This window comes from Dendrobates tinctorius, unplaced genomic scaffold (assembly GCF_039654945.1).
Source record: "Dendrobates tinctorius isolate UK_male_01 unplaced genomic scaffold, ASM3965494v1 ptg000003l, whole genome shotgun sequence".
Taxonomy (NCBI): domain Eukaryota; kingdom Metazoa; phylum Chordata; class Amphibia; order Anura; family Dendrobatidae; genus Dendrobates; species Dendrobates tinctorius.
Window position 1 is genome coordinate 81,617,103 of NW_027361671.1, and position 27,406 is coordinate 81,644,508.

General features: G+C 42.8%; 1 protein-coding gene across 1 annotated transcript in view; it reads left to right on the forward strand.

Moving 5' to 3' along the window:
* ADAMTS19 (ADAM metallopeptidase with thrombospondin type 1 motif 19) overlaps nt 1-27,406 on the forward strand; it is a 444,363-nt gene that overhangs the window by 373,206 nt on the left and 43,751 nt on the right. Inside the window, exon 16 of the mRNA XM_073557745.1 lies at nt 7,329-7,409. Coding sequence (XP_073413846.1) covers nt 7,329-7,409 — 81 coding nt within the window. The remainder of the gene's footprint in view (nt 1-7,328; nt 7,410-27,406) is intronic.

Sequence of the window (27,406 nt, forward strand, 5' to 3'; positions counted from 1 at the left end):
AAAGCCATACAATTAAAAAATCATATTTTTTCAACAAAAATGATCTTTTCACCCTCAATTCTTATTTTTCCAAGGGTAACAGGACCCTAAAAGTTATTGTGCAATTTGTCCTGAGTACGCTGATACCCCACATGTGGGGGTAAACCACTATTTGGGCGCATGGCAGAGCTCGGAAGGGAAGCAGCGCCATTTGACGTTTTTGGCTGGAATTGAGATCGGACACCATGTCGCGTTTGGAAAACCCCTGATGTACCAAAACAGTGGAAACCCCCCACAAATGACACCATTTTGGAAACTAGACACCCTAAGGAACTTATCTAGATGTGTGGTGAGAACTTTGAACCCCCATGGGCTTCACAGAAGTTTATAACATAAAGCCATACAATTAAAAAATCATATTTTTTCCACAAAAATGATCTTTTCACCCTCAATTCTTATTTTTCCAAGGGTAACAGGACCCTAAAAGTTATTGTGCAATTTGTCCTGAGTACGCTGATACCCCACATGTGGGGGTAAACCACTATTTGGGGGCATGGCAGAGCTCGGAAGGGAAGCAGCGCCATTTGACGTTTTTGGCTGGAATTGAGATCGGACACCATGTCGCGTTTGGAAAACTCCTGATGTACCAAAACAGTGGAACCCCCCACAAATGACACCATTTTGGAAACTAGACCCCCTAAGGAACTTATCTAGATGTGTGGTGAGCACTTTGACCCCCCCAGTGCTTCACAGAAGTTTACAACGCCCGGGCGTGAAAATAAAAAATTCGTATTTTTTCCACAAACATGATCTTTTAGTCACCATTTTTTTATTTTCCCAAGGGTACCAGGAGAAATTGGACACCAAAAGTTGTTGTCCAATTTGTCCTGAGTATGCTGATACCCCATATGTGGGAGAAAACTACTGTATGGGCACACGTCGGGGCTCGGAAGGGAAGTAGTGACGTTTTGGAATGCAGACTTTGATGGAATGGTCTGCGGGTGTGATATTGCCTTTGGAGAGCCCCTAATGTACCTAAACAGTGGAAACCCCCCACAAATGACACCATTTTGTAAACTAGACCCCCCAAGGAACTTATCTAGATGTGTGGTTAGCACTTTGACCCCCCCAGTGCTTCACAGAAGTTTACAACGCCCGGGCGTGAAAATAAAAAATTCGTATTTTTTCCACAAACATGATCTTTTAGTCACCATTTTTTTATTTTCCCAAGGGTACCAGGAGAAATTGGACCCCAAAAGTTGTTTTCCAATTTGTCCTGAGTACGCTGCTACCCCATATGTGGGAGAAAACTACTGTATGGGCACACGTCAGGGCTCGGAAGGGAAGTAGTGACGTTTTGGAATGCAGACTTTGATGGAATGGTCTGCGGGTGTCATGTTGCCTTTGGAGAGCCCCTAATGTACCTAAACAGTGGAAACCCCCCACAAATGACACCATTTTGTAAACTAGACCCCCCAAGGAACTTATCTAGATGTGTGGTGAGCACTTTGACCCCCCCAGTGCTTCACAGAAGTTTACAACGCCCGGGCGTGAAAATAAAAAATTCGTATTTTTTCCACAAACATGATCTTTTAGTCACCATTTTTTTTATTTTCCCAAGGGTACCAGGAGAAATTGGACCCCAAAAGTTGTTGTCCAATTTGTCCTGAGTACGCTGACACCCCATATGTGGGAGAAAACTACTGTATGGACACACGTCGGGGCTCGGAAGGGAAGCAGTGACGTTTTGGAACGCAGACTTTGATGGAATGGTCTGCGGGTGTCATGTGCGTTTGGAGAGCCCCTGATGTACCTAAACTATTGAAACTCCCCACAAGTGACCCCATTTTGGACACTAGACCCCCCACGGAACTTATCTAGATGTGTGGTGAGCACTTTGAACCCCCAAGTGCTTCACAGAAGTTTATAACACTCGGACGTGAAAATAAAAAAATCATTTTTTTTCCACAAAAATGATATTTTTGCCCCCAATTTTTTATTTTCCTAAGGGTAACAGGAGAAATTGGACCCCAAAAATTGTTTTGCAATTTGTCCTGAGTAGGCTGATACCCTACATGAGGGGGTAAAACACTGTTTGGGCGCATAGCAGAGCTTGGAAGGGAAGGAGCACCATTTGACTTTTTCAACTCAGAATTGGCTGGAATTGAGATCAGACACCATGTTGCATTTGGAGAGCCCCTGACCCTAACCCTAGCCCTAACCCTAACCCTAGCCCTAACCCTAACCCTACCCCAACACACCCCTAGCCCTAACCCTAGCCCTAACCCTAATGGAAAAATGGAAATAAATACATTTTTTTTATTTTATTATTTTTCCCTAACTAAAGGGGTGATAACGGGGGGTTTGATTTACTATTTATGGCGGTTTTTATGTTTGGCGGCTGTCGCACGCTAAAAGATGCTTTTTATTGTAAAAATAGTTTTTGCATCACCACATATTGAGAGCTATAATTTTTCCGTATTTTGACCCACCGAGTCATGTGAGGTCTTATTTTTTGCGGGACGAGTTGACGTTTTTATTGGTACCATTTTCGGGCACGTGAAATTTTTTGATCGCTTTTTATTCCGATTTTTGGGACGCAGAATGAACAAAAACCAGCGTTTCATGAATTTCTTTTGGGGGGGGTGCGTTTACACCGTTCCGCGTGCGGTAAAATTGATAAAGCGGTTTTATTCTTCGGGTCAGTACGGTTACAGCGATACCTCATTTAGGTCGTTTTTTTATGTTTTTGTCGGTTTTATGCAATGAAAACTATTTTATATAAAAAATAATTATTTTTGCATCGCTTTATTCTGCGAGTTATAACTTTTTTATTTTTTTGCTGATGATGCTGTGTGGCGGCTTGTTTTTTGCGGGACAAGATGCCGTTTTCAGCGGTACCATGGATATTTATATGCGTCTTTTTGATCTCGCGTTATTGCACTTTTTGTTTGGCGGTATGATAATAAATCATTATTTTTTGCTTCGTTTTTTATTTTTATTTTTTAAGGGGTTCGCTAAAGGGGTTAACTAATGGGACAGTTTTATAGGGCAGGTCGTTACGGACGCGGCGATACCTAATATGTGTACTTTTATTGTTTTTTTTTTATTATTTTAAAAAAATGAATTTATTGGGGAATATTTTTTTTTTTTTTTTACTAATTTATTTGGCGATTTTTTTTAATTTATTTTTACACTTTTTTTTTAATTTTTTTTTACTTTATTACATAGTCCCAGGTGGGACATCACTGTCCTGTGACAGATCGCTGATCTGTCACATCACAGATCACTGTGACAGATCAGCAATCTGTCACAGGCAGTGCACAAGGCTTCCTCATGCCTGCGCTTTGCAGGCACTGAGGAAGCCAGCTTCCCCAGGCCCCCGAAGGCCCCCGTCGCCATCTTGGATTCGGGGGCCTGGAGGATAGGAGCCCCCCGCAGCAGCGCTGCACATTGCGCTGCCGTGGGGGGCTCAGGGAAGCACGGAGGGAGCCCCCTCCCTGCCGATGCTTCCCTTTAACTCCCGGTACACCGCGATCGCGTTTGATCGCGGTGTGCAAGGGGTTAATGTGTCGGGGGCGGTCCGTGACCGCCCCTGACACATTGTGCCGGGTGTCAGCTGTGATAATCAGCTGACACCCGGCCGCGATCAGCGGCGCTCACCACGTGGGCGCCGCTGATCGCGGTAGACGTACTATCCCGTCCCCGGTCATATGGGCCCGGGTACCGTGGATGGGATAGTACGTCTCATGTCAGGAAGGGGTTAATCTTATAAAGCTGAATGTATGTGTGTATGTCCGGGATTGGCATCTGCACCATCGCAGCTACTGCCACAAAATTTTGCACAGTCACACGTCTGGACCCCGAGAGCGTCATAGGCTCTGTTGTGAGGTGAAATTTTAACCCCGCGCATTCCAAGTCACCAAAAAATTTGCCCTATTACTCTTATCATTTCTATGGTGTTATGATCCTTCTGTAAAGCTGGAAATAACACAATTTATTATCGTACCAACACAGACCACCCTCTGACACAGACTACAGGGGGAGCCCAGTATCACACAGGATAGGATTAGATACACAGCTCAGCAGTCAGTATCACACAGGGTAGGATTAGATACACAGCTCAGCAGTCAGTATCACACAGGATAGGATTAGATACACAGCTCAACAGTCAGTATCACACAGGATAGAATTAGATACACAGCTCAGCAGTCAGTATCACACAGAATAGTATTAGATACACAGCTCAGCAGTCAGTATCACACAGGATAGGATTAGATACACAGCTCCACAGTCAGTATCACACAGGATAGAATTAGATACACAGCTCAGCAGTCAGTATCACACAGGATAGGATTAGATACACAGCTCAACAGTCAGTATCACACAGGATAGGATTAGATACACAGCTCTGCTGTCAGTATCACACAGGATAGGAATAGATACACAGCTCAGCAGTCAGTATCACACAGAATAGTATTAGATACACGGCTCAGCAGACAGTATCACACAGGATAGGATTAGATACACGGCTGAGCAGCCAGTAACACACATGATAGGATTAGGTACATGGCTTAGCAGTCAGAATCACACAGGATAGGGTTAGATACATGGCTCAGTAGATGGTATCACACAGGATATGATAAGATACACTGCTCAGCAGTCAGTATCACACATGATAGGATTAGATACACAGCTCAGCAGTCAGTATCACACAGGAGAGGATTAGACACATGGCTCCGCTGTCAGTATCAAACAGGAGAGGATTAGACACATGGCTCAGCAGTCAGTATCACACAGGATAGGAATAGATACACAGCTCAGCAGTCAGTATCACACAGGATGGGATTAGATACATGGCTCAGCAGTCAGTATCACACAGGATGGGATTAGATACACAGCTCAGCAGTCAGTATCACACAGGATAGGAATAGATACACAGCTCAGCAGTCAGTATCACACAGGATAGGATTAGGTACACAGCTCAGCAGTCAGTATCACACAGGATGGGTTTAGATACACAGCTCAGCAGTCAGTATCACACAGGATAGGAATAGATACACGGCTCAGCAGTCAGTATCACACAGGATAGGATTAGATACACGGCTGAGCAGTCAGTAACACACATGATAGGATTAGGTACACGGCTCAGCAGTCAGTATCACACAGGATAGGGTTAGATACATGGCTCAGCAGACGGTATCACACAGGATAGGATAAGATACACAGCTCAGCAGTCAGTATCACACAGGAGAGGATTAGACACATGGCTCAGCAGTCAGTATCACACAGGATAGGATTAGATACACAGCTCAGCAGTCAGTATCACACAGAATAGGATTAGATACAAGGCTGAGCAGTCAGTAACACACAATAGGATTAGATACACAGCTCCGCAGTAAGTATCACACAAGAGAGGATTAGGCACATGGCTCAGCAGTCAGTATCACATAGGATAGGATTAGATACACAGCTCAACAGTCAGTATCACACAGGATAGGATTAGATACACAGCTCAGCAGTCAGTATCACACAGGATAGGATTAGATACATAGCTCAGCAGTCAGTATCACACAGGATAGGAATAGATACACGGCTCAGCAGACAGTATCCCACAGAATAGTATTAGATACACGGCTCAGCAGACAGTCTCACACAGAATAGGATTAGATACACGGCTGAGCAGTCAGTAACACACATGATAGGATTAGGTACATGGCTTAGCAGTCAGTATCACACAGGATAGGGTTAGATACATGGCTCAGCAGATGGTATCACACAGGATATGATAAGATACACTGCTCAGCAGTCAGTATCACACATGATAGGATTAGATACACAGCTCAGCAGTCAGTATCACACAGGATAGGACTAGATACACAGCTCAGCAGTCAGTATCACACAGGAGAGGATTAGACACATGGCTCAGCAGTCAGTATCACACAGGATAGGATTAGATACACAGCTCAGCAGTCAGTATCACACAGGATGGGATTAGATACACAGCTCAGCAGTCAGTATCACACAGGATAGGAATAGATACACGGCTGAGCAGTCAGTATCACACAGGATAGGATTAGATACACGGCTGAGCAGTCAGTAACACACATGATAGGATTAGGTACATGGCTCAGCAGTCAGTATCACACAGGATAGGGTTAGATACATGGCTCAGCAGACCGTATCACACAGGATAGGATAAGATACACTGCTCAGCAGTCAGAGTCACACAGGATAGGATTAGATACACGGCTCAGCAGTCAGTATCACACAGGATAGGATTAGATACACAGCTCAGAAGTCAGTATCACACAGGAGAGGATTAGACACATGGCTCAGCAGTCAGTATCACACAGGAAAGGATTAGATACATAGCTCAGCAGTCAGTATCACACAGGATAGGATTAGATACACAGCTCAGCAGTCAGTATCACACAGGATAGGATTAGATACACGGCTGAGCAGTCAGTAACACACGATAGGATTAGATACACAGCTCCGCAGTAAGTATCACACAAGAGAGGATTAGGTACACAGCTCAGCAGACATTATCACACAGGATAGGATTTGATACACAGCAGAGCAGTCAGTAACACAAATGATAGGATTAGGTACACGGCTCAGCAGTCAGTATCACACAGGATAGGGTTAGATACACGGCTCAGCAGACGATATCACACAGGATAGGATTAGATACACTGCTCAGCAGTCAGTATCACACAGGATAGGATTAGATACACGGCTGGGCTGTCAGTAACACACAATAGGATTAGATACACAGCTCAGCAGTAAGTATCACACAGGAGAGGATTAGGTACACAGCTCAGAAACAGGATGTGCCAAAGGAGAGGACATTTTCATTCCAAGAATTCCACTCATTCCATTTGATTTGTTTTTTTATTTTAAACGCCTCCAGTTTCCAGTTCAACTGCTATTTGCAATGTCCATTAACAATGCTCAGGGACAGTCCTTGAAAGTAGTAGGGATCGATTTGCAATCTCCATGCTTTTCTCATGGTCAACTTTACGTGGTCTGTTCAAGAGTTGGAACTGCCAAAAATCTGCTCCTCTTTGCACCGAAAGGAAATACCAAACATGTTGTTGTTTATCAAAAGGCTCTTGAATAAGCTGAAAATAAAAAACTATCAATACTTGGGTAATCATTTAGTTAATTTGTGTTGCAAATCTATATTGTTGAATATATGATGGGAAATGTTTTTATGTGCAATATAATCATTATAATTTGTTATAACTAACCACAGTTGGTTTCTATGCCCAGGCAACGCCGGGCTCTTCAGCTAGTTATGAATATAGTCCGAGTAAATCTATATGTTCTCCTGTAATGCGCAGGCTATGTGGAAGCACTGGTGATACCAGCAGGAGCGAGAAGAATCAAAGTGGTAGAGGAAACTCCAGCACACAGTTATCTAGGTAAGAAAACTATATCCATGGTAAATGCATTCACAGTTATTTCTGATCACTGACTTTATAACCATGTCTTTGATCAATCAGTTTGCTAGTTCATTGTCTGATTCGATTGCTTACAAGGGACACTAAATCTTCATTATCGGCAGCACAACTCATTGTGTAAACAGAAGATGTGATGCTGATAGTATACTTGCTGTTTGGATACAGAATAGAGATGAGCAAATTGATTCTCTGGACTAAAGCAAAATAGTGATTAGCTGCCATTTTCCTTGATTCTTTTTAGGGACAGTGTTAAAAAAAGCAGTATACTCATCCAGTCCATTGCTGGTTTGCTCCTTTCTTCCATCTCCTATCTTCTCTTCTGTCTTCAATCTTCCGTGCCTCCAGCACTGAGAAAGCCTTAAGCAGTGTCGAGACGTTAGCACTGCCCCACTATGGCATTATGGCACGTGAAGCCTAGGTAACACTGAAGGTGCCCAAATATTGAAGAGAGAGGAGGCAAATACGGAACTAGAGTGAGCAAGGTGGAGCAATAGGCAGGGAGCTGCCGCACCCAGGCAAGTGAGGGACAAAGTGAGTACACTGGAGCTTTTTTTAAGTGTTTTTTTTCTCCTCCATTTTGCTTTGGAGTCTGAAGAGAGCTCAGAATATAACAAGCATTTTTTTTTAACCAGCAATTCAATTTGAATTAAAGAAATTTGATGCAATCAAATGTCCCTGCTGATTTGAGCAAATTTGGCAAATTAAAATTGACTAATTTCTAGTTCAGAATGGTAATCTTAACAATCATCCTGATCCTGTCCTTCTATGGTTTGTGTAATTCATGCATAAGTACCTTAAAAAGAGCACTGATTGACATGGATATAGTCGATGAAAGCTCATTTATGGGCAGAAATCTGCCCGTGGAAATGTACTTAATGTTGACACATTTTTGCATCTAGTGTATATTACTTCAGCAACAAATATACAGTACTCACAAAAAGTTAGGGATATTTGGCTTTCTGGCAAAATTTCAGGATGAACCGAAAATACGCTCTAACCTTCTCAGATGAACTTAATGTGACCGTCTCTAAACTTTTGAATACATATGTCCAACTGTTCAATGTTTCAGGATGTTTTGCACAATTTGCTGTTCTCTAACAAGGAGCTTATTGTCAAAATTCAACACACAGATGTTTGATCCATGAATCGGCCAATACATTTTGAGGTTCAATTAGAATTGGTATTTAAACAGTTGTCCACATCATACTGTTCACATTTTGACATTATGAGACCAAGACGACACCTAATAATTGATCAATAGTACCTTTCCATTGCGAGGCTTCAAGCAGGATATTCTCAAATGAAAATGGCACTGAGCTTAAAGTAGCACAGAGTGTCATTTTTTCTTACATTCTAAAAATTCCTGTGAAGCACCTGAAGGGTTAATAAACTTCTTGAATGTGGTTTTGAGCAGCTCGATGGGTGCAGTTTTTAGAATTGTGTCAGTTTTGGGTATTTTCTATCATATAGATCCCTCAAAGTCACTTCAAATATGAGATAGTTCCTAAAAAAATGGTTTTATATATTTTGTTGGAAAAAGGAGAAATCGCTGGTCAAATTTTAACCCTTATACCTTCCTAACAAAAAAAATTTGTTTAAAAAAATTGTACTGATGTACAGTAGACATGTGGAAAATGTTATTTATTAACTACTTTGTGTGATAAATCTCTGATTTAAGGGCATAAGAATTCCAAATTTGAACAATGCAAAATGTTTCACATTTTCACCAAATTTCCATTTTTTCAACGAATAAATGCAAGTTATATCAAAGAAATTTTACCCATATCATGAAGTACAATATGTCACAGAATCAGTGGGATCCACTGAAGTATTACAAAGTTATAACCTCAAAAATGACACTTGTCAGAATTGTAAAAATTGTCCTGTTCATTAACATTAATCAACCACAACAAAGCATAGTTTAAATTGCCAAAAGTTACAAATTTTATTATACACAATTTGCTACAAATTATTGTCCAAAAAATACAATATTAAACAAATCACATGACAGGGATACTGCTGTCCAAACAGGAAGCCATATTACACGTTTGCCCAAGCAATAAAAAATTAGCATATATTGTAATGCTTGCTTCAAAACAGGCACAGCCTGTATACAAATGCATAGAAAGTTCAATCTCAGAGCGTGCTACTAGTTATATGTAAAGAACCTCAGTAGGCAATTAAATAATGTTCAATTAACTAGATAAGCATGTTCAAATAAAAGGAGAAACTAGTAAGGGCACTTACATAATCTGTATTAGTCACACAGGCGTCCCTGTCACCCCAACGCACGTTTCGCTTCTTCGTCAGGAGGTGTCACAGAATCAGTGGGATCCACTGAAGTATTACAAAGTTATGACCTCAAAAATGACACTTGTCAGAATGGTAAAAATTGTCCTGGTCATTACCATGCAAACCACCTTGGAGTAAAAGGGTTAAAGGATGTGAGAGGCACCCAAGTGTCACATTCGATCATTCAAAACCATTTATATCAGTGTGGTCTGCATGATAAATAACCTGCAAAGGTACCTTACCATAACACCAAGCACAAGTTTCATAGTTTTGCATGGACCAGAGAGCATCTACACTGGACAAGAGGGACCAGTGGACCTCAGTGCTCTTCACTAATGAAAGTTGATTCATGCTGAGCAGAAATGATGACTGCCAGTAATGTTGGAAATATCAAGGAGAGCGCTATGCATCAACCACTGTTGTTACCAGACTAGCCTTTGGTGGTGGTGGTGTTACAGTGAGGGCAAGTATGTCTAGTCAATACAGAACTGCATTGCACTTTCTGAATAGTACAGTGAAAAGCCCCTACTACTTGAATAACATCATTTTTCCAGTCACTGTGCTTCTGCATGAACAACACAGGCCTAATTTCATTTTAATAGATGACAATGCTTCAGCTTATTGAGGCCACATCATTAGGGAACAGCTGCTGGAGACTGGGGCACCTTAAATTATTATTATTTATTTATATAGCATCATTAATTCCATGGTGCTGTACATTAGAAGGGGTTACATCAAGATACAAATATCACTTATAGCAAACAAAACTAACAATGAGAAACTGATGCAGAGGGAAGAGGACCCTGCCCTTGCAGGCTTACATTCTACAGGATTATGTTGAAGGAGACAGTAGGTCGGGGGTTGCAGTAGCTCCGAAGGTGTTGAGGTGACCGTGTGGTCATTACAGGTTGTAAGTTTTTTGAAGAGATGGGTTTTCAGATTCCGTTTGAAGGATCCAAATGTGGTGGATAACCGGACGTGTTGGGGCACAGAATTCCAGATGATGGGGATATTCGGGAGAAGTCTTGGAGGCGATTGGGTGAGGAGCAAATAAGCGTGGAGGAGAGAAGGAGGTCTTGTGAGGACCGGAGATTATGTGAGGGAAGATATTGAGAGATTAGTTTAGAAATATACAGAGGCAGAGGAGAAAGGTTATGTCTGGCTTTGTTAGTAGTTTAAACTGGATACGCTGGGAAATTGGGAGCCAGTGAAGGGATTTACAAAGAGGGGAAGCAGGAGTGTACCAAGGAGAGAGATTAATTATTCAGGCAGCAGAGTTAAGGACAGACTGGAGGGGTGCGAGAGTGTTAGAAGGTAGCAACCAAACCAGAGGAAAGTAAATGCATCACAGAATTGGGATCACCACATTAATAAATTTAGTTCAAAATATGACAATATTTATTGTAAACACCACACACAAATTTTTAAAAACATTTAAAATCCCAAACAAAGGAGGGCATAGGATTTGGGTCCAAATATATAAGAGTAAAATACTCAGAAAGAACCCACACAGTCACATCTATTGGCACATGTATCAGACAACCAAATGATATATGTCTAATATATGCATGCTGTTTAACAGACTTAAGTACAGATACTGATGCACAACAAATTCATTAGAGTATCCAATAGCATATAAACTTTACAACATTAAATATCTTATACCAGTGGTACAACGAGAAAAAATCGCTAAGGTGAAAAAGAATAAATACTCCAACAATAGTGAGTCATAAATACTCAAGACGCCATACAATAGGTCTCTATACTTTACCCCACCACTGCTAAGTCAGTCGTCACTAGGTCAGATACACAGTAAAATATGCAAGACATGAGCCAGACTGTGTAGGTGCTAAGACCCACGCGTATCGACACCTAATGTGTCTTCCTCAAGGTCCTTATATTAATGGATGGTGCCCGCTCAAATTGTGTTTTTTGCTCAAGTGTTAGAAGATAGGACACAGAGGAGGCTGTTGCAGTAGTCGAGGCGGGAGATGATTAGGGCATGCACAAGCATTTTGGTAGAGTGAGGATTGAGGAAAGGACAGATTCTGGAAATATTTTTGAGCTGGAGGCAACAGGAGGTGGCGAGAGCTTGGATGTGTGGTTTGAAGGACAGGGTAGAGTCAAGGGTTACTCCGAGGCAGTGGATTACCGGGACAGGGGAAAGTGTGGATTCATTTATTGTGATAGATAAATCAGGTAGGGAAGGTATGCGCGATGGAGAAAAGATAATTAGTTCAGATTTGTCCATATTGAGTTTAAGGTAGCGAGAGAAGAAAGGAGGATATGGCTGACAGACATTCTGGGATTCTGGAGAGCAGAGAGGTGACAAGAGGTAGATCTGAGTTTCATCAGCATATAGATGGTACTGGAAGCCATAGGACTTTATAAGTTGTCCTACGCCAAGGGTATAGATTGAGAAGGGAAGGAGACCTAGGGCAGAGCCTTAAGGGACACCAAAAGAGAGGGGTTAAGTTGAAGAGTTGGTGTGGGAGTAGGATACGCTAAATGTGCAGTTGGTAAAGTATGAGGAGATCCAGGACAGGGCAATATCTTTGACACCAAAGGTAGAGAGGATCTGAAGTAGGAGGCAGTGGTCAACTGCGTCGAAGTCAGAGAACAGGTCTAGAAGGAGGAGTGTAGCGAATTGTCTGTTAGCTTTGGCTGTAAGTAAGTCGTTCGTAAGTTTGGTCAGGGCAGTCTCAGTGGAATGGTGGGGACAGAAGCCAGATTGCAGGTTGTCGAAGAGCTAGTTAGATGCAAGATGAGAGGAAAGTTCAGCGTGAACGGGCTGCTCAAGGAGTTTGGAAGCAAATGGAAGCAAAGATATGGGGCAATAGCTGGACATAACGCTTAGGTCAAGGGATGGCTTTCTCAGGATAGGTGTGATTGTGGCATGTTTGAAAGCAGAGGGGAATGTACCAGAAGTTAGTGATAGATTGAAGAGATCGGTTAGGGATGAAATAAGTGTAGTGATGAGGTTGGGGCAGAAGGTGGGATGGGATGAGGTCAAGTGCACAAGTGGTGAGCTGTGATTTGGAGAGATGAGCAAGCTCTCCTTCAGTGATTTTGTAGAGGGAAGTTATGGGGTAAGGGCAATGGTCTGGCATACAAAGGGGTTGTGGTGGTCGGACAACAAAGACTTGCCTTGTTTGGTCTATCTTATATTTTTAGTGCATGGGAAAGTCCATGGCAGAGATTAGGGAGGTCGGATGGGGAAGTGGTGGGTGGAGGAGGGAGTTAAAAGTGTTGAACAACTGTTTGGGGTTGTGGGATAAGCAGGGCCGGCCCGAACGTATAGGCGAACTAGGCGGCCGCCTAGGGCGCCGACCCAAAGGGGGCGCCAGAGAAAAAATAAGAAGATTCATCACCAAAAGACGTTCTTGAACTTTTGCTTAAATCTGACTTGAAAGAAAGTGTCCCCAACCTGGTGGTGGCTCTAAGAATTCTTTTAACTCTGCCTGCGTCCGTGGCCTCAGGAGAGAGAAGCTTCTCAAAACTAAAGCTAATTAAAACATGTTTAAGGGCAAATATGATGCAAGAGAGGTTGGTTGGGTTGGCAACAATTTCGATAGAATCTGAAGTTGCTAAACAAATTAATCTCGGTGACTTAGTGTCATCCTTTTAAAAAAAAAAGGCAATGAAACAAAAATTTTAATTACCTATGGTCGTTTTTGTTTTGTGTTATTGATTACTTTGTATATATTTGTCCTATACAACTTCTCAGAAGATTAAAGAGTTAGGAGAGAGTTAATTAATCATTGTTGTGGTTTATTTTGCTCCTAAATTTATATCCCAAGTTTTCATCTGCTGCCAAGAATAGTAGGGGCGCAACAAAATAGTTTCGCCTAGGGCGCCGTAATCTCTCGGGCCGGCCCTGGGGATAAGGAAGATATGAGGAATGTAAAGTAGGCAGATTTCGCAAGAATTGAGACAATCCATTTCAACTTGAAACTGTTTCTTTACTGTTTCCATTTATCAGCACATCCAAAGACATACTGATAGGGAATTTAGATTGTGAGCCCCATCGAGGACAGTGATGATAATGTGTGCAAACTGTAAAGCGCTGTGGAATATGTTAGCGCTATATAAAAATAAAATTATTATTATCATCCAAGTATTTCACAGCACTAACCACAGGTTGCACATCACATGTATCTTCATCTTTCCCTACACTACTTGCCACATTCTCCAGTACATTACTGGTAATGGCGCCTTTGGCAGTACCGCAGCATTCTCCTTGTACAGACTTACTGTATTTGGGGTCCCCTCATCCGTTTTGCCCCGGATTGAAGGGCATCTGCCCTCACAATGACCTGCTACATAATAGACAATTTGCACCCCGTACTCTTCCCGGACCGCTTTCTTTCTTTTCTTCCAAACTGCTGCAACACTGATAATTAATACGGTGCTTCTGTCCTAAGGATCCCCAGATGGCTGGGCTTTTTTCACATTACAGGTCTGCTGTGGCATCCTGGCCCTATAACCCATGTGGATGGTTTGGGCACTTGAGCCCTTCTCCCTCTCCTAACACTGTGCACTTACTTACTACACAGCAGCCCCTCCTGTAGTTTACCATTTCCTATACTAAGCTACAGCCTAACTCTAACTACGTTTACTATGATGCCTCCATCTAGTGGCCAATAACATAACTGCACTTACCCTATACATAGCAGCACAAAGGAACATCTTATTAAATATACATTTAGAATGAAATGGTAATACACATAACAGTGTAGCAGTGCCATTATATAGAAACAGTAATACACATAATAGTGTAGCAGTACCATTATATAGAAACAATAATACATACACTTATAATACCTTATAACATACGGCACTGGCACAAACAAGAAAGGAAAGGTATAGCAATATTATAGTATACCCCTACACCTCCTTATCATATTAACCCCCAATATGCCTCCTTATAATGACAACATTGTTACTTCTCATGATAAGGCACCTCTTGTGCCTGCCATTCTTTTACGTTAACTTCCAAACTTATGACAATGGCCACACCAGTGTGCTTCCTTATTATAAAGTTCCCCTCCCAGTATGTCTGCATTTCTTTTGATAATTGCTTCCAATGCTTCTCCTTATGATACTGACTCCCCCAGTGCACCTCCTAATTATAATGACCTCGCAGTATGTCTCCTTTTGCTAATGACTTTCCAGTGTGCCTAATTTAGATGAAGAATCCTCCTCCAAAATGTCTCCATGCCATACTGACACCTCCAATGTTTCTCCTTATGATAGTAACACCCCAGTGATACTAACATCCCAGTCTTATAATTCCTCACTCTGCTCCCACTTGGAGCGGTGATATGCTATCCAACTGCAGCCTCTGGGCCATTGCAGGTGGTGCAATATTGTATAATATATAATATTTAGGGATGAGCGAGCACTAAAATTCTTGGATGCTCATTACTCGAACCAAGCAATTCCTAATGCTCGGATGCTCGTTTTGAGTAACGAGTACAGTGAAGGAAATAATTATTTGATCCCTTACTGATTTTGTAAGTTTGCCCACTGACAAAGACTTGAACAAGTCTATAATTTTTTAGGGTAGGTTAATTTTAACATTGAGTGATAGAATATCAAAAATAAAATCCAGAAAGTCACATTGTACAAATTATATAAATTTATTTGCATTTTGCAGTGGGAAATATGTATTTGATCCCTCTGGCAAACAAGACTTAATACTTGGTGGCAAAACCCTTGTTAGCAAGCACAGCATTCAGACTTTTTTTGTAGTTGATGATGAGTTTTGCACACATGTCAGGAGGAATTTTGGTCCACTTCCCTTTGCAGATCGTCTCTAAATCATTAAGATTTTGAGGCTGTTGCTGGACAACTCAGAGCTTCAACTCCGTCCATAAGTTTTCTATGGGATTAATGTCTGGAGACTGGCTAGGCCACTCCATGACCTTAATGTGCTTCTTTTTGAGCCACTCTTTTGTTGCCTTGGCTGTATGTTTTGGGTCATTATCTTGCTGGAAGACCCAGCCACGACCCATTTTTAAAGTCCTGGCAGAGGGAAGGAGGTTGTCACTCAGGATTTTACGGTACATGGCTCCATCCATTCTCCCATTGATGCGGTGAAGTAGTCCTGTGCTCTTAGCAGAGAAACACCCCAAAACATAATGTTTCCACCTCCATGCTTGACAGTGGGGACAATGTTATTTGGGTCATAGGCAACATTTCTCTTCCTCCAAACATGGCGAGTTGAGTTAATGCCAAAGAGATGAATTTTTGTCTCATCTGACCACAGCACATTCTCCCAGTCATTTACAGAATCATCCAGGTGTTCATTGGCAAACTTCAGATGGGCCTGCACATGTTTTCCAAACATATTCACTCATCTCTAATCCTGACATCCCCTGATTGATGCCAGATTCTTGCAAGCCACAGGCCAGATGCAGCTTGCAGCCTGCCTGAGTAAGCAACAGTTGGCTCTCTGTTCTGCTACAGTATTGGTGGTCTGAGATCATGATACTGTTCAAAGAGTCATGTCCAATGTGGTCCTCTGCCGTGAATACCCATCTGGCGTTTACCAGAATCACCAAATGTCCAGTCTGGTCCTACTCTTATTTTTACACACCCTGAGACTTGTATGGCTATAAATTACACTGATTACATGTTCTACCTGTGAAAACCATGGATAGAGCACATACATAAAAAACAAATGTGTGAAGATATTTGAATAAGGCCTTAGTATGGTTTAGGTGCCATTTATTGGCATTTTATTAGTTAAAAGAAAAATATATATTTTTTTACATTTTTCTGTTCATATATTTATAACATAGACCTTTTTCTTAACTGACTTCCACTGACATTTAGCTGTATGTTTCTGTATGTAGTAAGGAAATGAGACAAAAAATTCCAATGGGACAGTCATTTAAATTACATCACAGATGGAAGCAAGTAAAGCTATTATATTATATATATATGAATATGTAGTCAGGGAGCCAACACCCAAGACATGATCACACTGAAAACCAAGTTTAAACGTCAATACATTCTCTGCCCATGATGTTATCTCCCATTACATGAAGGTTAGCTATGCAAATTGCCTCTTCAAAGAGAATGAGAACTTGAACTCTAGTGCCACCTTTTGGAAGTAGCAATTCTTAAAGTCAATATCAACCCTATAACGAGCCTTGTCATATGACTTAGGATAAAGGCCAAACTTTTAGGATTTGACATTTAGGATTGCTACTTTCAATCTGTGGCACTGGAGTTCAAGTCTTCTTCCTCTCTGAAGAGGCAATTTTCATATTTAATTTCCCAGAGGAGCATGCATGGCATATAGTGTAAGTCTGCTCACTTTGACATGCCAGGCTTGGCTTATCACTCTCCACAAGGAGAAATGCTACTCCTACATTAACATTACAACAATTTACTGTATGTATATATATATATATATATATATATATATATATATATAATTTTACTTCTATAGCGCCAACATATTCCACAGCACTTTACATTTTAGAAGGGACTTGTAAAGACAACTGACATTACAGCATAACAATAACACGTAGATCAAAACAGATACCAAGAGGAATGAGGGCCCTGCTCGCAAGCTTACAGTGGATGGCAACAATTGCTTTTGTTGTTCGGACCAGCCAAATTGTGAGAATCGGGTGTTCATGTAATGCTGTTTGAACCGGTTATCAGCCTAAGTATGTAACAATACAGACACAGAAGGCTATAAAATGCATAAAGCATGTGAGAACATGATGTGAGGAACCTGGTTATGGTGTTATGGTAAAAATTTTGAATGGGTAACATGGAGTAGTTAGGTTAATGTGTTGAGATGGTAGGCCAGTCTGAACAAATGCATTTTTAGGGCACGTTTAAAACTGTGGGGATTGGGGATTAATCGTAATAATCTGGGTAGTGCATTCCAAAGAATAGGCACAGCATGTCAAAAGTCTTGGAGACAGGAGTAGGAGGTTCTGATTATTGAGGATGTTAACCTCAGGTCATCAGCAGAATGGAGGGCACAGGTAGGGTGGTAGACTGAGATGAGGGAGGAGACGTAGGGTGGTGCTGAGCCATGGAGTTTGTACTGGATTCTGGAGTGGATGGGTAACCAGTGGAATGGGTGGATGGGTAACCAGTGTAATGACTGGTACAAGGTAGAGGCATCGGTGTAACGATTGGTGAGAAATATGATCCTGGCTGCAGTATTCAAGACAGATTGGAGAGGGGAGAGTTTTGTAAGAGGGAGACCAATTAGTAGAGAGTTATAATAGTCCAGACGAGAATGAATAAGGGAAACAGTGAGAGTTTTTGCTGAGTCGAAAGTAAGAAAGGGTCGAATTCTAGAAATGTTTTTCAGGTGCAGGTAATAAGAGCGAGCCAGTGATCAAATGTGGAGGGGTGAATGAAAACACAGAATCAAGTACGACCCCAAGACAGCAGGCATGTTGCTGGGGAGTAATGGTGGAACCACACACGGAAATGGCAACGTCGGTCATAGGTAAATTAGTAGAGAGAGGAAACACAAGGAGTTCAGTTTATGACAAGTTCAGTTTCAGATAGAGGGAGGACATGATGTTAGAGACAGCGTTAAGACAATCACCGGTGTTTTCTAAAAAGGCAGATGGGATGTCAGGAGAAGAAGTGTATAACTAGGTGTCATCAGCAAAGAGATGGTATTGGAAACCAAATCTACTGATTCTTTGAAAAATAGAGCCAGTATACAAAGAGACGAGTAGTGGGCCTATAGAAGATCCTTGCGGAACCCCAACAGTAAGTGGAAGATGAGAGGAGGAGGACCCAGCAAAAGATACAGTGAAGGAGCGGTCAGAGAGATAGGAGGACAACTAGGAGAGAGCTATGTCCTTGAGGCTGATGGAGCAGAGTATAGTGAGAAGGAGCTGATTATCCACCGTGCTGCAGAAAGATCCAAGAGAATTAGCAGGGAGTAGTGACCATTAGATTTAGCTAGATCATTAGAGACTTTAGTAAGGGCAGTTTCAGTAGAGCGTAAATAGCAGAAACGGGATTGTAGAGGGTTGAGAAGAGAGTTATCTGAGAAAGAGAGGGTAAGACAGGGGTGCACCTGGTGTTCCAGAAGTTTAGAGATGAAGGGAAGATTAGAGACAGGTCTATAGTTAGCTGCAAAGTTTTGGTCGAGGGATGATTTTTAAAGTAATGGATGTATGATGGCATGCTTAATTGAGGAGTGAAAGATACCGGAGGAGAGAGAGGTTGAATATTTTTGTTAGGTGAGTGGTGACAGCAGGGGAAAAGAGTCTGGAGGAGATGTGACGGAATGGGGTCACTGGAGCAAGTGGTCGGGTGAGAAGATGCAAGGAGCCTGATTACTTCTTCTCCTGTGACTGGTTCAAGATCAGAGAGTGAGCTAGATGCAGTGGGGGAGGGAGGGAGGACTGTTATGATTGGGTCACCGAGGAGGAAAACAAGATCAAGCTAAGTCACAGAAAACCAGAGAGGTTGGTATCTACGTGGATTGCAGACCCCTGATCCTAACCACACAACTAACAGCAGCCGTCGAGCATACCTACGATGATTCTAGATGCCTCGTCACAGCCGGAGGACTAAATATGCCTAAAGCAAGAAAAAGGAACATCTAAACTGCCCCAGAGCAGACCTCAAAGGAAAAGACAGCCCCCACACATGTATTGATGGTGAGACAAGACGAAAGCACAAACACAGGTAGGAAAATAGGCTGAGCAAACGATGGGGCTCATACTAACTAGAAAGGACAGGAAAGGAAAGATACTGTCTGCAATCATGCCAAAAAACCCTGCAAAAAATGTCCAACACTTCTGATAGCAAAAAAACCCTGAAGTCACTTGACTTCTCCCACTATATCAGCACTCTGGCATATTCTGAAAACAGAGCAAAAATAGAGGCCAATCTAATAAGGGACAAAAAGCAAACTGACACATACGGCGACATAAGAATGGAAATTCAGCACAGCCCCAGCCGGGGCTGGCTGACCACACAAAAAACTGAATAGACCAAACCAAAACAAATGTGAACATTAGCAGAGAACACTTAGCTTGAGAAGACAGGAACTGAGCTGGAAACTAAGACCTCAGGAGGCAGGAAAAAATCACCAGCATGGGAATAGGGAGTCGGCTGTTTTAAATCCAGTCTGAGACTCCAGATGTCTAATCCTCATCCTCATTATCAGGTGGCAGGTCTCTGTTAATTAGATCAGCTTCATTACATCCTGCCACCACCAGAGGGAGCCCGGAAAGAGAACTCACAACTCCTCTGTCAGCACAACCAGCTCCCTCACCAGAAACCAGAGGCAGACCAGAAAATGAGTTCACAACAGTACCCCCCCTTGAGGAGGCGTCACCGAACCCTCATCCACACCACCAGGCCGATCAGGATGGGCCCGGTGAAAAGCACAAACCAATCTATTGGCTTGAATGTCAGAGGCAGAGACCCAAGAATTATCCTCCTGACCATAACCCTTCCATTTGACCAAATACTGGAGTCTCCTTCTAGCCAAACGAGAATCCAATATTTTCTCTACCTCATATTCCACATTGCCTTTAACCAATACAGGGTCAGGAGGTGCCGTCATAGGAACTACTGGCTCAACAAACCTCTTCAACAGAGATTTATGAAACACGTTATGGATTTTAAACGTAACTGGAAGAGCCAATCGAAAAGAAACAGGATTAAGAATCTCCAAGATCTTATAAGGTCCAATAAATCTTGGCTTAAACGTTGGAGACTCAACCTTCATAGAGATATTCTTTGACAACAACCAAACCATATCACCCACTTTAAACCGGGGACTAATGGTCCTATGCCGGTTGGAAAACCGCTGGGCCTTTTCCTGAGAGAGTGACAACTTATCCACCACTTGGTCCCAAATCTGCTGCATTCTCTCTAGCACTGTGTCCACACTTGGGCAGGCTGAAGATTCCACTTGCCCTGAAGAAAATTGAGGTTGAAACCCAAAGTTACAGAAAAAGGGCGACATCAAAGTTGCAGAACTAGCTCGATTGTTTAGCGTGAATTCGGCCAAGGGCAAAAATGAGACCCAGTCATCCTGATCAGCAGATATAAAACATCTCAAATAGGACTCCAATGTCTGGTTTGTTCTCTCAGTCTGCCCATTGGTCTGAGGATGAAATGCAGAGGAGAAGGATAACTGAATTCCCAGATTGGAACAAAAGGCTTTCCAGAATCTGGAAACAAACTGGACTCCTCTGTCGGACACAATGTTCTCAGGAATCCCATGCAACCGAACCACCTGTTGTAAAAACAAGGGCACCAACTCTGAGGATGATGGCAACTTTGGGAGTGGTACAAGATGGACCATTTTAGAAAATTTATCACAAATCACCCAGATAACAGTCATTCTCTGAGACACAGGAAGATCAGAAATAAAATCCATTGAGATATGGGTCCATGGCCTCTTGGGCACTGGCAAGGGCATCAACAACCCAGTAGAACGAGAACAGGGTTTAGACCAAAAACAAGTCCCATAGGACTGCACAAAATTCCTGACATCATGAGATAAGGCAGGCCACCAAAAGGACCGACTAACCAAATCTCTGGTACCAAAAATACCTGGATGACCAGCCAATGTGGAGCAATGAACTTCAGACATCGCTCTCTTTCTCCACTGGTTAGGAACATACAATTTTCCTATAGAACAACGCTCAGGTTTATCCTCCTGAAATTCCTTCAGGGCGCATCTCAAATCGGGCGAAATGGCAGAAAGAACTACCCCCTCACGTAGGATGGTAGTAGGCTCGGTCACAATAAGAGAATCCACAAAGAAACTCCTGCCTTAACATTCTTAGTGCCCGGAAGAAAAGAGACCACAAAATGAAAACGCGTGAAACACAAGGCCCACCTAGCCTGTCTAGGATTCAAGCGTTTGGCCGACTCCAGATAAATCAAATTCTTGTGGTCGGTGAGGACCACAACTTGATGTCTAGCTCCCTCCAACCAATGTCTCCACTCTTCAAATGCCCATTTCATGACTAACAATTCCCGATTCCCCACATCATAGTTACGTTCAGATGGGAAGAACTTTCGAGAAAAGAAGGCACAGGGATTCATTTTAGAAGTCACAGGATCTTTTTGAGAAAAAACAGCTCCTGCACCAATCTCAGAAGCATCTACCTCCACCTGAAATGAAAGTGAGACATCTTGTTGCCGTAAAACTGGAGCAGAAGTGAATCTCCGCTTAAGCTCCTCAAATGCTGAGACAGCCTCTGGAGACCAATTCAGCACATCAGCGCCCTTCTTGGTCAGATCAGTCAGTGGTTTGACAATACCAGAAAAATTACCTATAAATTTATGATAGAAAGTAGCAAAACCCAAAAACTTCTGGAGAGCCTTCAAAGAAGTGGGCTGAACCCAATCATAACTGGCCTGTACCTTGGCCGGGTGCATTTCAATAGTCGACGTAGACAAAATAAATCCCAAAAATTAAATCCTCTGTACACCAAAGAGGCATTTCGATCCCTTAACACACAGGGAATTCTCCCTCAAAATCCGGAACACAGTCCGGACATGTTCCACATGAGAATCCCAATCACAGGAAAAGATCAAAGTATCATCCAGATAGATAATCAAAAACTTATCCACAAAGTCCCGGAAAATATCATTCATAATGGATTGGAAGACAGAAGGGGCATTAGTGAGCCCAAAAGGCATCACCAGGTACTCAAAATGTCCCTCCGGAGTATTAAACGCCGTCTTCCATTCATCCCCATGCTTAATGCGAATAAGATTATCCGCCCCCCTGAGGTCAAGCTTAGTAAATCAGCAAGCACTTTTAAAGGCCCCGTCACACTAAGCGACTTACCAGCGATCCCGACACCGATATCAAGGTGTCAGGATCGCTATTAAGTCGCTATGTGATCGCTGGTGAGCTGTCAAACAGACAGCTTCACCAGCGATCAGCACAGCGATGCCGAGCGCCCGGCATCGCTGGCTATCGCTGTAGAAAATAGTATCAAAATAAAAAATATAGTTATTCTCACCTTCCGACGTCCCGTTCAGCCATCCTGCCTCTCTCCACGCTCCGGTCCCAGTGATCCTTTGCACGAATGACCGCGAGATGTCACGGTCTCGCGGGATAACAAAGTCTCGCGGTCATTCATGCAAAAGATCACTGGGACCGGAGCGTGGAGAGAGGCAGGATGGCTGAACGGGACATCGGAAGGTGAGAATAACTATATTTTTTATTTTTTTTTTATTATTTTTTTACACCTGATCGCTGGTCTCCCGCCTGTCACACACAGTGATGCGTGCTGGCCAGCGGGAGACCAGCGACCAAAGAAATGTCCAGAGGTTTCTTGCAGCGATCAGCGATACCGGCAGGGGGGCCGCTCGCTGATCGCTGTCACACACAGCGATCTCGCTGGTGAGATCGCTGTTACGTCACAAAAGTTGTGACTCAGCAGCGATCTCGCTACCGAGATTGCTTAGTGAGACGGGGCCTTAACTCCCGAGAATAGATCAGATATCAGGGTAACGGGTACTGATATTTAACCATCATCTTGTTAAGGGAACGATAGTCAATACAAGGTGAACCATCTTCCTTGGCAACAAAAAAAACCCCAGCACCTAAGGGTGAAGAGGATGGTCTAATATGACCCTTCTCCAATGACTCCTTAATATAGGATCGCATAGCATCATGTTCGGGTACAGATAAGTTGAAAAGCCGACCCTTGGGAAATTTACACCCAGGCATCAACTCAATTGCACAGTCATAACTCCTATGAGGAGGCAAAGACGCAGACTTACTCTCACTAAATAGATCAGAAAAATCAGCCAAATAATCAGGAATATCATGAGACTGAGAAGAGGTGGAGAAAACAGGAGTGTCTGTAAGAACACACTGACAACCCCAACTCACCACAGACACAGATTTCCAATCTAAAACTGGATTATGAGTTTGCAACCTGGGGAAACTCAGAACAATAGTATCATGCAAATTGTGCAGCACCAAAAAATTACAATTTTCTTGGTGGTCTGGAGCAACTTGCATTATCACCTAGGTCCAAAACTGAGGTTTATTCTCTGCCAAAGGAGTAGCATCAATACCCCTCAAAGGAATAGGCATCCGCAGAGGTATCATGAGAAAACCACAACGTTTAGAAAAGTCCAAATCCATCAGATTTAAAGCTGCTCCTGAATTTACAAAAGTCTTAGCGGAAAATGTGGATAAGGAGCAGATCAGAGTAATTGCCAAAAGAAACTTAGGTTGTACACCGCCCACAGCAAATGTGTGTGCAAAGCGTTTTTCTCATTTAGGGCAGACAGAAATAGTATGAGAGGCATCTCCACAGAAAAAACACAGCTTATTACAGCTTCTAAACTCCTGACGTTGCACCCTAGACAAAACCCTATCACATTGCATAGGTTCAGACGTTTGTTCAAAAGGTGGCAGCGTCTCTCATGTAGTCTTACGTTCACGTAAATGCCGATCAACTTGAATGGCTAATGACATAGAATCATCAAGACCAGAGGGAACAAGAAGTCCCACCATAACATCTTTTACGGTCTCTGATAAACCCTTCCAAAAGAGAGCTGCCAATGCACCATCATTCCATGTAGTAAAGACCGCCCACTTTCAGAATTTTTGACAGTATAATTCTGCAGAATCCTGACCCTGGTTCAATGCCAACAGGGTTGTCTCAGCTTGATCAACAGCATTAGGTTCATCATACAACAACCCAAAGGCTTGAAAAAATGCGTCCACATTAGTCAGAATAGGATTTTCAGGTGTCAGGAAAAAGCCCAATCCTGGGGATCACCGCGCAGCAAGGAGATGACAATTTTAACCTGCTGCACAGAGCTCCCCGATGAGTTAGGCTTCAAGGCAAGAAATAATTTACAATTATTCTTCAAATTCAAAAATTTAGACCGATCCCCAGAAAACACATCAGGAATAGGGATCTTTGGTTCAACAGCAGGTGACTGAGTGAGATAGGCGGAAATTCCCCGCACTTCAGCAGCAAGCTGCTCCACACGATCAGACAATTGCTTAATCTCCATTAGAGAAAAAATCCTCCTACGACCCCAGAGAAAAAGAGGAAAAAATACATCTAAAAAAAAATTCTGACACTTTTCTTTTTTTTTTTTAACAATTCTTTCCTGCTTTTGAGTTCCCTAGAATCTGCGGTATGGCTGGTGATTCTGTTGTGATTGGGTCACCAAGGAGGAAAACAAGACCAAGCTAAGTCACAGAAAACCGGAGAGGGTGGTAACCATGCGGATTGCAGACCCCTGATCCTAACCACACAACTAACAGCAGCCGTGGAGCGTACCTATGATGATTCTAAACGCCTTGTCACAGCTGGAGGGCTAAATATGCCTAAAGCAAGAAAAGGGGACATCTAAACTGCCCCAGAGCAGACGTCAAAGGAAAAGACAGCCCCCACACATGTATTAACGGTGAGACAAGATGAAAGCACAAACACAGGTAGGAAAATAGGCTGAGCAAACGATGGGGCCCACACTAACTAGAAAGGACAGGAAAGGAAAGATAATGTCTGCAATCACGCCAAAAAACACTGCAAAAAATGTCCAACACTTCTGATAGCAAAAAACCCCTGAAGTCACTAGACTTCTACCACTATATCAGCACTCTGGCATATTCTGAGAACAGAGCAAAAAGAGGCCAATCTAATAAGGGACAAAAAGCAAACTGGCACATACAGTGACATAAGAATGGAAATTCAGCACAGCCCCAGCCGGGGCAGGCTGATCACACAAAAAGCTGAATAGACCAAACCAAAACAAATGTGAACATTAGCAGAGAACACTTAGCTTGAGAAGACAGGAACTGAGCTGGAAACTAAGACCTCAGGAGGCAGGAAAAAAATCACCAGCATGGGAATAGGGAGTCGGCTGTCTTAAATCTAGTCTGAGGCTCCAGATGTCCAATCCTCATCCTCATTATCAAGTGGCAGATCTCTGTTAATTAGATCAGTTTCATTACCTCCTGCCACCACTAGAGGGAGCCCAGAAAGAGAACTCACAACTCCTCTGTCAGCACAACCAGTCCCCTCACCAGAAACCAGAGGCAGACCAGAAAATGAGTTCACAACAGAGGACGATGCATGATATGAGGGGATTGGGAGATAATTTCCTGTCGGATATTGGCAATTTTTTCTTTGAAGTAATTGGCCAGATCGTCAGCATGGAGATCCGTGGTTGGGGCCTGCACTCTTTGGTTGAGTAGGGAATGAAAAGTCTGAAAGAGACAATTCGGGTTATTGGATAGTGAAGGGATGAGGGTGTTGAAGTAGGTTTGTTGAAGTAGGTTTGTTTGGAGAGGTGAAGGGCATTGTTGTATGTTTTTAGCATATATTTATAATGGATGAAATCTTCGGGTAGATTGGATTTTCTCCACAGATGTTCAGCGCACCTGGAGCACCGCTGCAGGAAACGTGTTTGCAGCGTGTGCCACGGTTCTCACTGTCTGTGACGTATTGTTCTATGTATAGGAGGTACAGTTTCAACCAGGGCACTTTTCATTGCTTCAGTGTAGAATCAGGACATCAGAGGGATGAGATTGGGGTCAATGATGACTGCAATTTATTCATAAGTTTCTGGGTGTTAATGGCCTGTATGTTTCTATAAGTGTGAAAAGTAGGGGTGACCTTAGTGGGATGGCAGTTCTTGATATTATTATTATTATTTATTTATATAGTGCCATTAATTCCATGGTGCTGAACATGAGAAGGGGGGTTACATACAAAGTTATAAATATTGTTAACAGTAAACAAGTTTCCACCACAAATTTACAATGACAGACTGGTACAGAGGGGAGAGGACCTGTCCTTGCGGACTTACATTCTACGGGATAGAAGGGAAAAGACAGAAGGTCAGGGGTGCAGCAGCTCTGGTGGTGATGAGGCGGCAGCTCAGGCGGTGGTGAGGCGGCAGAATGGTTATTGCAGTCTGTAAGCTTTCCTGAAAAGATGGGTTTTCAGGTTCCGTTTGAAAGAACCGAGGGTGGTGGATAATCGGACGTGTTGAAGCATGGCATTCCAGAGGATAGGGCATATTCAGGAGAAATCTTGGAGGCGGTTGTGTGAGGAACGAATAAGTGTGGAGAAGAGTAGGAGGTCTTGGGAGGATCGAAGAGTACGTGAGGGAAGATATTGGGTGATTAGTTCAGAGATATAGGGAGGGGAAAGGTTGTGGATGGCTTTGTAGGTCAGTGTTAGTAGTTTGAACTGGATTCGTTGGGGAATTGAGAGCCAATGGAGGGATTTGCAGAGGGGAGGAGCAGGGGAGTAGCGAGGAGAGAGGTGGATTAGTCGGGCAGCAGAATTGAGGACAGACTGGAGTGGTGGAAGAGAGTTAGCAGGGAGGCCACAGAGGAGAGTGTTGCAGTAGTCAAGGCGGGAGATGATGAGGGCATGTACAAGAGTTTTAGTAGACTGAGGACTGAGGAAGGGACGGATTCTGGAAATATTTTTGAGTTGGAGGCGACAGGAGGTGGCAAGAGATTGGACATGCGGTTTGAAGGACAAGGCAGAGTCGAGAGTTCTCCAAGGCAGCAGATTTCAGGTGCGGGAGAGAGCATGATGCCATTTACCATAATAGATAGATCGGGTAGGGAAGATACATGAGATGGAGGAAAGATAATGAGTTCAGTTTTGTCTACGTTGAGTTTTAGGAAGCGAGAG